General features: G+C 52.9%; 2 protein-coding genes across 4 annotated transcripts in view; one reads left to right on the top strand and one right to left on the bottom strand.

Moving 5' to 3' along the window:
* Nucleotides 1-127: 127 nt before the first annotated feature.
* METTL7A (methyltransferase like 7A) lies at nucleotides 128-2,229 on the bottom strand. Its single transcript, XM_038164301.1, has 2 exons — nucleotides 1,444-2,229; nucleotides 128-897 (listed from the first exon to the last, which is right to left on the bottom strand). The coding sequence occupies exons 1-2, from the start codon at nucleotides 1,951-1,953 to the stop codon at nucleotides 661-663; spliced, it is 747 nt and encodes a 248-aa protein (XP_038020229.1). The 5' UTR covers nucleotides 1,954-2,229; the 3' UTR covers nucleotides 128-660.
* A 1,783-nt stretch (nucleotides 2,230-4,012) lies between these two features.
* Nucleotides 4,013-13,506, top strand: part of SCN8A (sodium voltage-gated channel alpha subunit 8) — a 57,536-nt gene continuing 48,042 nt past the window's right edge. For 2 of the 3 annotated variants that reach the window (XM_038164244.1, XM_038164246.1), the window contains exon 1: nucleotides 4,013-4,137. The gene's annotated coding sequence lies outside the window, so the exon portion shown is untranslated. Of the gene's footprint in view, nucleotides 4,138-4,550; nucleotides 5,583-13,506 lie in introns of those variants that run through there. The other variant, XM_038164245.1, reaches the window with a different exon arrangement.

Here is a 13,506-nt window from a genome sequence, read left to right as displayed (position 1 = left end):
CACCAGGTGGAGCAGCCATGAGGGAGCGTGGGGAGGGGGCAGCAGGTGAGGTGGAGCCCCAGCAGCGTGCCAGCTGGGGAGCATCTGAAGGATCCCTGTTCCAGAGTCAACCAGGCACAGACAGCAGCCCCTTTCCATTAATAAATTTATTTTCTGCTTCCCGGGCTGGTTTTTGTTGTCCTGGGATCCTCCCTGGCCGCACCAGGTTCTAGCAAGGCAGCGTCAGCAGTGCCAGGGCTTCAGGAAGGAAACTGCCTCAAGGTATACCAGGGAGGTTTAATTACATGGGAGGAAAGATTTCCTCAGGGAAAGGGCTGTCAGGCCCTGGCACAGGCTGCCGAGGGCAGTGGTGGAGTCACCATCCCTGGAACTGTTCAAAGCCCGTGTGGATGTGGGTTTTGGGGACATGGTTTAGTGGTGAACACGGTGCTGGTGCTGGGTTAACCATTGGACTCTGATCCAAAAGGTCTTTTCCAACTTTGTTGGTTGTGTGATTCAGAGACACTCAGGAAACTGACCCTCTCTTCTCACCTGACACTTTGGTTTCTGATTCGAGTCCTTCGCTGTGTTACTGATGTGGGCACGCGTGGAGGAGCCTGTGCCGTGCAGGGTGTGTGGTCACAAGGAGGGATTTGGGGGGACAGGGGGGCAGGACAGGGGTTACTTCACCCCGTACCCCACGATGTGCGGCTCGATGGGCATCCCGGGCAGCGCCACGCTGATGTGCTGTATCTTCAGCTCGGAGAACTTTGCCTCTTCCAGATTCTTCCACAGCTCTCTCGTGAGGCAGCATCCAGCAAAGACGAGTTTCCAAGTCGGGTAACAGACTTGCTGCCAAAAATACGTCCAGCTGGAATGCTCAGCGGCCACGTGCTCCAAGAAATAGAAAGCTCCTCCCTGGGAACACAGAGTCTTCTTACAGCGGGTGTGGGGGTCACACCAAGCGGCTCCCACTTCCCCCTCCCTTCCCTTTTCCCTTTCCTTTTTCCCTTCCCTCTGTTAGCTGGAATTAATGAAAGAAGGAAACATCCAGAGATTCAAAATGCCCGTTCAAAAAGCACAAAGGACTGGGTTATTTGATCCCTCTTTTATTCCAGCAATAGTTTGTTGTGGTTTTGTTTTAATTAGTTCCTAACATGACTGTTCTTTTGGAATTAAATGATCTTCAAGGTCCCTCTCAACCCAAACCATTCCATGCTTCTATGAAAATGCCGCTTTAAAGGCTGAAAGTCTGTTTTAAGCTCAAACCAGCTCTTTTTCACTTTTTTTTTTTTTTTGGTTGTTGTTTGTTTGTTTGATTGTTTTGTTTCGTTTTTGGGGGGGTTTTGGTGGTTTTTTGGAGTTTTTTGGTGGTGGTTTTTTTGTTTTTTCCCCCTTTCCTTGCTCATGGTACCTCTAGAGCAGACTTTAAGGGCAGTACCAGGTTTTTTTGCGGGTACTCACCGGCCGGAGCACTCGGAGCACTTCCCTCAGGGTGCTGCTGACGCTGTGCACGGAGCACAGCACCAGGGTGCAAACCACCGCGTCCACCGAGCCGCTGGGCACCTGCCGCAGGTCCTCGCCCGCGGCCACCAGGAACCGCTCGTAGTGCAGGTGCTGGTTCTTCTTCATGTTCCTGGAGAGGCCCTCCTGGAAGTTGGGGTTGATGTCGCTGCAGGTGACTTTGCAGCCCGGTGGGTAGAACTGGAAGTTGGAGCCAGTGCCGGTGCCGATCTCCAGCAGCCGCAGCTCCCCGGAGGGGCCCCTGAAGTCAGGCAGATTGCGGAAGAGCTCCTGCTTGTGCTTCTTTGATTTCTTGTCGTGAACTACAGAAATCTTTTCCAAGAAGAAAGGAAAGAAGACCTTCCTGCAGAAAGGCTCCCAGATGCCCAGGAAGGACAGCAGGTAGATGGGCCAGGCTAGCAGTGCCAGGCCAGCACGGAGCAGGAGGACGCTCGCAGCGGCCTCTGGCATTTTCAGCGTGGGCAGAGGATCCGTGCAGAGCAGAACTGCTTCTCCTGTGTGGCCGAGCTCGGGGAGCCCAGTCAGAGCTGCATTTGGGTCCTCTCCGAGTACATTCAGCTGCTTGGGTTGCTCTGGTGGACGCTTTTCTCCAGCTGATTTCTCAGTCCGGTCACGGGCGAGGACTGAGCAGTGCAGGTGCAGCCAAGCAGTGACCAGAGTCCAGGGGAGGAGCTGCCAGTTTGTTCCCAAGCCAGGACAAGCCGGGCAGCACAACTTGGTGTGTAACCCCAGGCAAAGTTCTGCAAGTGCCCTCCTTCAGTTCCGGGTACAGTCACGTCTCTTAAAGCAGCATGTGCTGCCCTCAGAAGCTCAGCCGAGCTCTGCATCTCTGCAGGAATTTTGTCAGGGGTTTGATTAGTGTTTCAGTTCAGAGTTGTTAGGGAGTTGATTTTCCAGCTGCTGGGAGATGCTGGGCTTGCTCTGTGCTGTCTCTGAACAGCAGTTTTAAGTCTTTGCAATTTGAGGACACCTTAAATCTTTTGGTGGGTGAGAACGGGCTCCCAGCGGTCTTCCAGACTGATGGGAATCATGGACAGAGATAAACAATTTATTAATTCATTAGTTCTGCATGCAGCATGTGGAGTTTGGGTTTTTATTTGGGTCGAATCAACACTGACCACTCCACAAACACATTCTGGAAGACTTTGTCAGCTTTGCAGTCAACAGTTTTCCAAAGGATTTGGTGGCAGTGTGGATCAGCCATTAACAGGTGACAGCTCTGCTCCAGGTGGCAGGAGGATGCAAGGTCCCTAATAACCTTGGCATGAGTGGTCCCTAATAACCTTGGAACGGCCCTGCTGGGGGTGCGCTGGAGTTTGCTTTCCTGGGAAAGCCACCAGTGTGTCTCCACTTCCCTCTGGTGGCAATAAAGCAGATTAAAGCCAGGAGTAATTAGGTGCTTCGTTAATGATCAATATTGTATCTTCATGCCTCCACCTGGTGGCAGCTACAAACAGACTGAACAGTGGGAATCACAGAATTGTTTATGGAAAAGACCTCCAAGTTGGAGTCCAACCTTTAATTGCTCTGTGTTGCACCAAATACGGGCAGTGATGGACACGGGGATGACGATGATGATGGTGATGGGCACAGGGATGCTGGTGATGGGCACAGGGATGAGGATGATGATGCTGGTGATGGACACACAGATACTGATGATGCTGGGGATGGACACATGGATACTGATGATGATGATGTTGGTGATGGAAACATGGATGCTGATGGTCCTGGTGATGGACACACGGATGCTGCTGATGATGATGGACACACGGAGGCTGATGGTGCTGGTGATGGACACATGGATGCCGATGATGATGGTGATGGTGCTGGTGATGGACACACAGGTGCCGATGATGATGATGATGATGGACACACGGGTGCCGCTGATGATGATGATGATGATGCTGCTGGTGCTGGACACACGGATACTGATGATGGACACACGGGTGCCGATGATGATGATGATGATGATGCTGGTGCTGGACACACGGATACTGATGATGGACACACGGGTGCCGATGATGATGATGATGATGATGCTGCTGGTGCTGGACACACGGATACTGATGATGGACACACGGGTGCCGATGATGATGATGATGATGATGATGATGGACACACGGGTGCCGATGATGATGATGATGATGCTGCTGGTGCTGGACACACGGATACTGATGATGGACACACGGGTGCCGATGATGATGATGATGATGATGATGGACACACGGGTGCTGATGCTGATGATGATGCTGGTGCTGGACACACGGATACTGATGATGGACACACGGGTGCCGATGATGATGATGATGATGATGATGATGATGATGATGGACACACGGATACTGATGATGGACACACGGGTGCCGCTGATGATGATGATGATGATGATGATGATGATGGACACACGGGTGCCGCTGCCGGTGCTGACGCCGCCCGGGCCCGGGGCTTCCCCGCGCTCGGCGCTCCGGAGCGCCCCCCTGCGGCGCGCGCGGGGCGGGCGGGGGCCGGGCCGGGCGGGGGGGGGCAGCGCCGGGAGCGCACCAAGATGGCGACACCCGCAGTCCCTCCCGCAGCTCCCCCCGCGCCGCAGTCCGGCAGCGCCGCGCCGGGGCCGCGCTGAGCCCGCCCGACACGGTGAGTCGCAGCCCCCGAGACCCCCGCGGGCTCCAGCCGCGGCTCCCCTCGCTTGCCGTCCTGCTGCATCCATCCCCCCCGTAGCCCTTGGCACTCCTCCCCCGGGGCTCTGCCGCAGAGCGCGGCCCGGACAGCGCCGGGGACACCGGAGGCGGCTTGTGGGGCGGTGCGGGGGGGGACGGCCTGGGGAGCCCCCAGCCCCAAATCCGCCGCGTGAGGAGGGTCCCGGAGCCTTGCCCCTTCTCAGCCATCCCCTCGCTGGATGCCCGGGCACGCCGCACCCAGGGAAGGGGGTCGGGGGCCGGGTCTGTGCCCGCTCGGGGCTCCGGCAGCCGCTGTCCCGGCCGGGAGGGTCCGTCCGCTGCAGCCCGAGGCCCCCGGCCCTGCGGGGAGTGGGGAGGGGACGGTGCCGGGCCCGGGATCATCGTCCCCCGGCCGGCGGGCTGGCTCTGGGAAGGGGCAACCGCCCCCTGCGCCCACCCTGGACCTGGAGCCCCGTCTGGGCCCCGTCCTTCCATCCTTCCGTCTGTTCCTGCATCCTTCCCTGCATCCGTGCCTCCATCCCCCCTCCACCTCCCCTACACCCCACAGCCTGGGGGGCCCACGGGACCCTCCTCCCACGCCCCAAATTCGGGGCCGTGCTCTGTGCATTGTAGGAAGGGAGAGCCCGAGTTCTCCTCGATGTCCCTTCCCCCTCGGCCCTCGCTGCAGCGCTGCTCTGTCCCTCCGCCAGCCCCTGCTCCCACCGCTCGGCATGCAGAGCTTCCCCTGCCACGGAGGGGGGGTTTTGGAGGACAGGTTTTTGGTTTTTTTTTGCGGGGGCAGGCGGGCAAGGGGGATGCTTGGGGCAGTCTTGGTGTTCCAGCTGACCCAGATGTTGGGTCAGCATCGTGGCTGTGCCTCTTCCTTCCCCCTTTCCTTCCGCCACAGATTTTTGGGGGGGATGGTGAGGGCAGATTTGGTTTATATTATTTTTCCCTTCCTGCTGGGAGGGAATTGCACATTCACGAGGCTTTTCTATTAAAAAATCTGGGTGTCTTCCTCCCCTCCCCCTGCGTTCTGGTGCAAACTGATGCCCAGCTGATGTGGGGGTGGGGACACCGGGAGATGCTCCACGGCAGCGGCTGCGGATGATCCGGGGTGAAGTCGGAAAGTCTGGCAAGGGGAGTGTGTGCAAGGGGCAGCAAGCAGCCGGATCCGGACCCTCGGGCCCCGAGCTGAATTTTGGAGGGTGATCCCGGGCGTGGGAGGGTCAGCCTTGTCCGGTCCGTGCCGTGTCGCAGCGGTCGGCGGGAGCCCCCCGAGGGGCCGCGCGGGTGGGGCGGCTTTGGCTCGTGCTTGTGCCGTGTGTGGACGGGCGAGCCGGCCCCGGCACACTGCAGCATTCCACCCGCGCCGGGAGCCGTGACCGGGACGTCCTCTTTGCACGCCGGGCAGCTTGAATTGTGAGGAACGGGGCGGGGAAGGGGGGGCGCGGGGTCCCTGTCCCCCTCCGGCCGCTGCCTGCAAAGGGAGGAAAGCGTGACCGTGGTGGTTTTCCAGGGCGGTCCCGCTGCGGGGGGATGGGGCCTGGAAATGGTCCTGTTCTCCTGTGTCGGTGATGGAGGTTCTGGGAAGCTCTGGGGTCGGTTCCTCCGGCGCTGCCCGGAGGCAGAAGGTGTGGGCGAGGCTGGAGGGGCCCGTGGGACGCTCCCCGTGCCCGCTGCTGTCCCCTCGGGCCGTCACCGCCCTCCCGATCTCTTCAGGGGCAGCCACATGAAGTTGGGGAAGCTGGTGAAGAAGGATCTCTGCATAGCCCTGGGCTTGGGGAGTTGGTGCCTTTAGGAGTGACAAGCCCCTGCACTCCCTTGGGACCTTTCCCTGCTGGGTCTGTCCTAAGGCCTCCCGGAGCTCCAGTGCTCGGGTTTTCCACCCTTTGTGTGTTTAGAAAGTCCCCGTTCTTCACCTTGGTGGTTTATATAAAACTAACAACACGACCGAAGGTGTCTTTGGTCATTTTAACGTGTTTGGGTGCTTCTGCGGTGTTGTTCGCTCAGGGTGGAGGACCTGGAGCCATCACAGATAATTTAATCAGTTATATAAGCTTGTATGTATGGCTTAGATGTAGATCATGGTATAGATACTGTACTGCTCAGTGGAACGAGTATAATCCTGTGGCTATTTGGTGGGAGGAGGTTTCTCATAGGCAGGAGGGCGAGCGATCACGTGCCTCAGGAAATGGAGCATGGCTGTGCCTTCATTCTGTTAAATAAAGCAGAAACAAAGTCAGCACTGAATGAAAATGAAGTAGCTTCAAACCATAAATCACAGCATCATCTTCCTCCCGTTTGCTGCCCCGTCTGTGCTTGGTGGTGGGGCTGCCCGAGTGTGATTTTCATAAAAATGACCTGGTCTGGGTTTCCATCTCGATGGAGAGTTGCTGTTTTTCAATGGCTGAGTGGTGGCCCTGAGGCTGGGTGGCCCCATGGGCTCTGCTGTCACATGGTGGCCCTTCAGCATCGATTGCCTTCCCCCAAGCTGCTGCGGCTCCATTGACATCGACAGATACACTGGGATCAATAATTTATTGTTGAGTTCAGAGCAATGGGCTGGGTTAGAGCTGGAGCAGTGAAACAACAAAACGAGTTGGGAGCAAGCACAGGGGGAGTAATTTCAGGAAGCACAGAGAGGAAAGGCGTGTGATGGCTCGTGTTGGTGATGGTGGAGAGCTGGTCCTTGTGGGACGTTGTCTGGAATCTGGTGGGGTTCAGGAATGCTTGGACTGCCCCTCTCGTGCCTCATTATCCTATTTCTGTGCAGAAGTGGAGAATACAAGCAGGGAAGAAGTGGCTTCCCGCTGCAGGAGTGTATTGCAAAACCTCCCTGACATGAGCTCAGGTTCCAGCCTGGCTTTTAACACTTCACATGTTCTTCTGGCTTAGGCAAAACTCTCTCCTTTTCAGGAGGGGTTTCTTCACAGAAAGAGTGGTCAGGCATTGGAAGGAGCTGTCCAGAGACTGGTGGAGTCCCCATCCCTGGAGGTGTCCAGAGAATGACTGGACATGGCACTGAGTGCTCCGGGCTGGGTGGCAAGGTGGGGATTGGTCACAGGATGGACTCGATGAACTTGAAGGGCTTTTCCAACCTCACTGATTCTGGGATTCTGTCTTGAAATGCTGTTCCAAATTCAGATCAACTTCTGCCTTCCCTTCCCTCAGCCTTGTCCTGTAACTGTTACTCCTGCCTGCTGGAGCACTCCAGAAAATGGGAGGTTTTGAGAACAAGCAGCCAAAGCTGGGACTTTGCTCCTTCCTGAACAGAGCCATTTGAAAATTCAGAGATCTTGCTACCCTCTGAAAGTCCCATTCCATGCTTCTTGTACTTCTGCCCCAGCCAGAAAGTGTGAGGAGTTTATAATGAACTCTGCTGCGAGGTGATTTGGGGAGGAATGTTTGTTGGGTACTGCACCACACTGCTGAATTGTCCAGGTGGTGTTAAAGTTACAGGAATAGCTACACAGGTGCTCTTAAAGTTGTGGAAATAAACCCTTCATTGCTGGAGAAGGGAGCAGTGAGCTGTGGGGAGTGAGAAAGGGAGGCTCAGGGGGGATTTCCTCCAGGCTGAGCCTCCTCAGGTGCTCCTCGGTGTGAGATCTCTGTCACCCAGGTGGGAAAATGCCCTGGAAACAGGAGGTTGGATGGGAAATGTGGCCGTTCCAGTGGTGTTCCCAGATTTTGGTCTGTTGGGTGAAATCGGTGGCAGGATGGTGATGTCAAGACAAGCAGGAATAACTGACATTGGCAGAGGGAGATGTTTGTCTGACCAGATGTTCAGGGGGTGATTAGGAGGGAAGAAAAGTGTCACTCCACAGGGAAACCTGGGTTGTGTTCCAGCTCATGTCAGAAATTTTTAACAGAGCACTAGAAGGGGGTTGCTTATTCTCCCCCCTTTCATATTTGTCCCCTTTGTACTCACACCATCTGAGTGCTCCACAAGAAGAAATTAATTCCCCCAAAATTACAGTGTGAAATAACCATTCCCTGACTCCTGTTTTATGGGTCATGGATGGGCTGAATGAACCGAACAAGGAATTAAATTTGGGTTAGTGGCTGAACTCTTGCACAAAAGCTATTTTGAACAGTTCTTTGTTCAGAAGTTTGAATTTAAACGGGGGAAGTTGAAGCACTTCAGGTTGTTTCATTTGTGAACCTCCAAGTTCTGTGTGAGCCTGGAGATAAACACAAGTCGGCCTTGAGTAAGGACAGAATTAACTGGGGATTAATTCATTAACTAGGATTAACTAGTTCTGATTCTTGTAATGTACTGAGGGATGTTACTGAAGCCACACAGCTGCTGGGAGGGAGTGAGGACCCTGCTGGAATCGGTCCTTAGTTGGTCTTCATTAAAGTGTTGTTAATTAATGATGTTTTCTGTGTGGCCAAGTCTTCAAGGCCAGGTTGGACAGGGCTTGGAGCAACCTGGGGTGGTAGAAGGTGCCTTGCCCACGGCAGGAGGTGGAACAGAATGAGCTTTCAAACCATTCAACCATTCAGTGATTCTAATATTCTTTGTTGCTGTTGGTTGCTTCTTCTCTTTCCTCCGTACATTTCTGTTCTTTTTTTTTTTCTTTTTACCTTTAGAGGTGTGTGTGTACAAGTTTAGGCCTTCCATGGCCATTTCTAGACCTGTCCCAAGTCTGCCCTTGACCTCTCTTGTTGAGCCAAGCACTGGGAACTTCCACAGGGTGGGGAAACACCCAGCACCAAGCAGTAAATGCTGCTTGGGAGTGGAAATATTTCCTTTTTCTTCCACTTTGTAGCATCAAACGTGCCTTGAGAGCTTTCCTAAAGGAAAGGCCCCTCCTTCACTGCTGCTGGTCACAACACTGACCCTTTTCATTAAATTGGTTAATTTAATTGGTTAATTAATTTATTAAATTGGCCTGTTCTAGACACAGGACTCACTGCAGGTGGGGGTTGGAGGCTGAAGGCCTCCTTCCAGCTGTGGATTTCCCCTTGGATAGATATTTTGGGTTTGCTTGAAGCTTTTTAGGCTCTCCTGCAGCAGGATTTCAGGGTGCTGTGGATCTACACCACGTTTTCCTTCCTGCCTCAGTCCTCACGCTGGAATCAAGAGGCACGTGTGTCCATGTGGGTTATATAAAAATTCACACAGAAGGTCTCTCTGTCTCAAAGACACCCTGTGAATGGCTGACTCGTGGTAATTAATAAAGGAAGAAGTGTATTAAAGCAAGGAAATTGCCTCAAAAGTGTTTTTTAATTTATTTTGATGATCAGCTTGAATAATTTATTGGAATATTTCATAATGTACCAGTAAATGGACTGCTGGGAACATTTAGAAAAAATAATTAAGTCTTAGCAACTGGGCACCTCAGTGCAGCAGTTCCTGGTGGAAAATCTTTGGCATTTGAGCAGTGTGTGTGTTTTGTGCACCCAAATCCAAGCTGCCAGGATGAATTCCTGGCTCCCTGGCAGTGGCTGGGGGCAGCAGTGCAGTGTCATTCCCAGTGCAGGTGTCCGTGGATCCCTAACCCAGTCACCTCTTCTGCTTCTCACCTGGATGCTGAGTCTCTGTCCCTGCTGGTTTTGGCACCGTGGTGTTGTTCCCAGTGCAGTTTTGGGTAAAATTGGATGGAGCCAGTGCAATGGATAAAATTGGGATAAAAAACCAGTGTCACAATTTTCAGAACGTTTCTCTCGTTACAGGTTGAAAAACCTGATGTGGGAAGGGCCAAAATAAATCCTGGGATATATCCATCAATCCCAGCAGGATCATTCCTGGTTGGGAAATCACATTTTCAGGGTTTTTAGCTTCCAGAAGCTTTACCAGGCTGAGCAGCTGTGGAAGTTCCTCCTTGATGAAGATGAGGTGGAGCCACACATCTTACTTTGCCCGTTGCCTTAGTGTGGGATAATTTATTGGGAAAACAAATGAAGTCAGGACAGGCAAGACCATCCCAAGGAGAGAGACCCTCAGGTCACTGTCGTGTGTTGAGAGTACACAAGAAACTGCCCTGTAAATCATTCCAGAACGTGGAGAAGCTGCTGCCATGTGCAGCTGGGAACCAGATTTGGGCAGTGGTGTTGGTTTGTTGGGTTTGGTTGTGTTTTTTCCTTTAAATAGGCAGTCAGCTGAGTCGGTGCCTCCAGTTGTGGGTTGTGTAATTTTGCACAAATTCCTTCATGCCTTCGTTTTTTCCCTTTTTAATGCTGTGTCCCTGAGCTACTTTGGTTTCTAAATTCAGGCCTTACATATTTATCTGTGCCATTCAATTAGACCACATCCCCAATGCTGCTCTATAGTTTCACAGTATGTGGGAAATTTGGTAATTAAATGCATGCAAATGCTGCAAGAATAGAATAAATTAATTTTCCTTAATATCAGCAGGCCATTTGGTGATGTCTCCGAGATAATGTGACCAAGATACTGGCTCTTCTCTCCCCTTCTTGCCATCTTTTTTTGAGTCTTTACTATTATTGCTCTAGAAATACCCAGTCAGGTTTGTAGGAAGAGAATCCTGGCCCCGCTGCACCCTGGAATTACATAAGGAGGGAGATCTGTACTCCAGGATTTTTTGGATCTCCAAATAAAGCCCGAGCTGGAAACAGCATTTGAGCCCTAGGTGTGTGGTGCAGCTTCAGGCTGATGTGTGGATCGGGGTGTAAAGGTTGTGTCACAGCAGTTACAAGGGATAACCCGAGCTCCCTCAGAATGATTTGCACTGGGTGGTCCAGCTCTGGAAATGCTGTGTTCAGGGCTGGGATCTCCAGGTATTCTTACCAAAGACTCAGTTATTTACTGGGTTTTATTTATTCCTGAAGCCCACTGCACTCCAGAGAGTTGTGCTTCTCTGTTTGAGCTTCCCTGAGCTCCTCCCACGTGAATTCAGCACCATCCTGATGGCCTGGGCAGGCTGGGGGCGCTTGACCTCGTGCTGAAACAGCTGAATTTTAACAATTCACCCCCTTGTCATAGCTTCCAAGGAACCTGAAAGTCATTCTTTTCTCCAGATCTTTAATATTTATTTGGATGCTGTGTTTGTGTGGCCTTAAAAGATCTGACCTTACTGGTTATCTTTTTCCTTGCTTGAGGGACCTTATCCCAGGCAGCTCTGGGATTCGTTCTGTGCCATATCCTCACGGTTTTTGTGCCCTATCCTCACGGTTTTTGTGCCATATCCTCACGGTTTTTGTGCCCTATCCTCATGGTTTTTGTGCCATATCCTCACGGTTTTTGTGCCGTATCCTCATGGGTTTTGTGCCATATCTTCACGGGTTTTGTGCCATATCCTCACGGTTTTTGTGCCGTATCCTCATGGTTTTTGTGCCCTATCCTCATGGTTTTTGTGCCATATCCTCACGGTTTTTGTGCCTTTCCTCTTGGATTTGGTGTTTGGGTCCCTCCCGAGCACCGTGTCGGGGCTGGGTTCTCTTCCAGCCTGCAGCACTGCAGTGCTGTTGCATCAGTGCAGGGTTTCTGTCATCCCTCTCCTCCCTTGGTCTCTTCTGGAGTGAGAACAGCCTGCCGAGGTAGCAGCAGCTCAGAAGTGCAAGGTATTCCTGGTATTCCTGCTGCTGGTTCTGGGCCTGGCAGGAGGAGCAGAGCTGCAGAGCTCGGGTGGGCGGCTGCAGTGGGGGAACCAGCTTCCTCCCAGCTCTGCTGCTCGTGGCAGCGGGTGAGGAGCACAAGGGGCTCCGTGGAGGGATGGGGCAAACCCTGCCAGGGCAGGCTGGAGGCTCTGGGAGCTTGTCCTCGCCTGTGCCCTGCAGCCCTCCCTTTGCTGTTGTCGTTTGTGGTGTATCTGGTGCCAACAAGACCCTGTGTCTAGTCAGAGAAATTGAACTTTCAGAAATTACTGTTGTGCTTGATGGAAGTATTTTTAAAATTATTTCGTTTTTATGGCCTCAGATTAATAGAAACCCTCATAATTGATAGAATTATGGAATGGTTTGTGTTGGGAGGGACCTTGCAGCCCATCCAGTTCCATCCCTGCCAGGGACAGGGACATCTCCCACTAGCCCAGGGTGCTCCAAGCCCTGTCCAGCCTGGCCTTGGACACTTCCAGGGATCCAGGGGCAGCCCCAGCTTCTCTGGATAACCTGTGCCTCAGCACCCTCCCCCGGAGGGGTTTCTTTGTGTAATTCTGTATCTGTAAGATGACAGGGTGAGATTTGACTTCCCCTTGCAGAGCTGTGATGGCTCCGGAGCAGGTGAGGCAGGTAAGCCTGGTGAGGGCTTGGCCCTACCTAAAGAGCATTCACAGTTCTCCTTGGACTTGGGAACTTCTCATGGCTGCAAGAACCCCTGGTTGGGCACCAAGGAGCATTTTTTGGGAGTGCTCACTTTGGTGCTGGTGCTGCTGTAAACCCAGCCCCAAGTTCCTCCTGTGTGTACCTTGCCAAACACCTTGTTAGCAGAGTGAGGAATGTTCTGGTAGCCTGGACCAGGCCCAACACCTGGTCCAGCTTGAGCTGGCTTGGAATTTTGTCTAAAAATCAGTTTGGCTGAGAGCAGTGACTGGTCAAGCTGGTTTTGCAGGAGAATAATGGCTTTGAGGATGAAGCTGCTTTTCAGAATGCTTTTTCTAGAACAGTTTGTGTTCAGGAAGACCCAGGTTGGGGTGGCCACCAGTGGGGCTGGGGGAGATCCTACAAGCTGCTTCTTGCTCGTAGAACTCATTGAAGTGGCACCGTGGGCAGTGACAGGTGGGTTCAGCTGCGCCCAGCCGTGGTGTGCACGTGCCTGGAGCTCGTTTTGGGGATGAAAGCAGCAGGTCTGCTCCTCACTCTGATGCCTTCAGTTTCAGCTTTCATATTCTCCAGACTCTGTACTGCGTTGCTACAGAGCTCTGAACTTCATATAAAGTGTTTTAGCAAGTTCTCCTCCCAGCTCAGGCACACACAGAACAATCCTTTTCCAGCCCCAGAACCAAGGACACCGCTGCAGCTTCATCCCAACAGGGAAGGGAGGAGAGCAACCTGGGAGGGTGGGACTGCATCACCTGGAGCTGGAATTGGACAATTAACCCAATATAGAAATGCACCAACACTTATAAAAGTGTGCAAACTGGTGACTGGGTGTCCATCTTGGGTGTAGCCCCGGCCAGGCTCTTGTGCTGCCCAAGGTGTATCCATTGAGGAGATCCTTGTAATAAATCCCTACTTAATTATTTAACTCTGTCTAGCTCTGCTTCAGGAACCTCTCAAGGCATCACCTACAGCCTCAGGGCTTGAAAAGTATAAATAAAAATTTATAATTGTGTGAAAAAGCCGTGACCATTGTCCATCTTGGGTGGGCAATTAGCCAAGAGCCAGTGAGCCATCTTGGGTGGGCAGCAAGAGCCACGGCCAGGCTCTTGTGCTGCCCAAG

This window comes from Motacilla alba, chromosome 29, assembly GCF_015832195.1.
Source record: "Motacilla alba alba isolate MOTALB_02 chromosome 29, Motacilla_alba_V1.0_pri, whole genome shotgun sequence".
NCBI classification, from domain to species: domain Eukaryota; kingdom Metazoa; phylum Chordata; class Aves; order Passeriformes; family Motacillidae; genus Motacilla; species Motacilla alba.
Note: the sequence above shows the minus strand (reverse complement) of the source record. Positions and strands in the feature narration are given on the sequence as shown.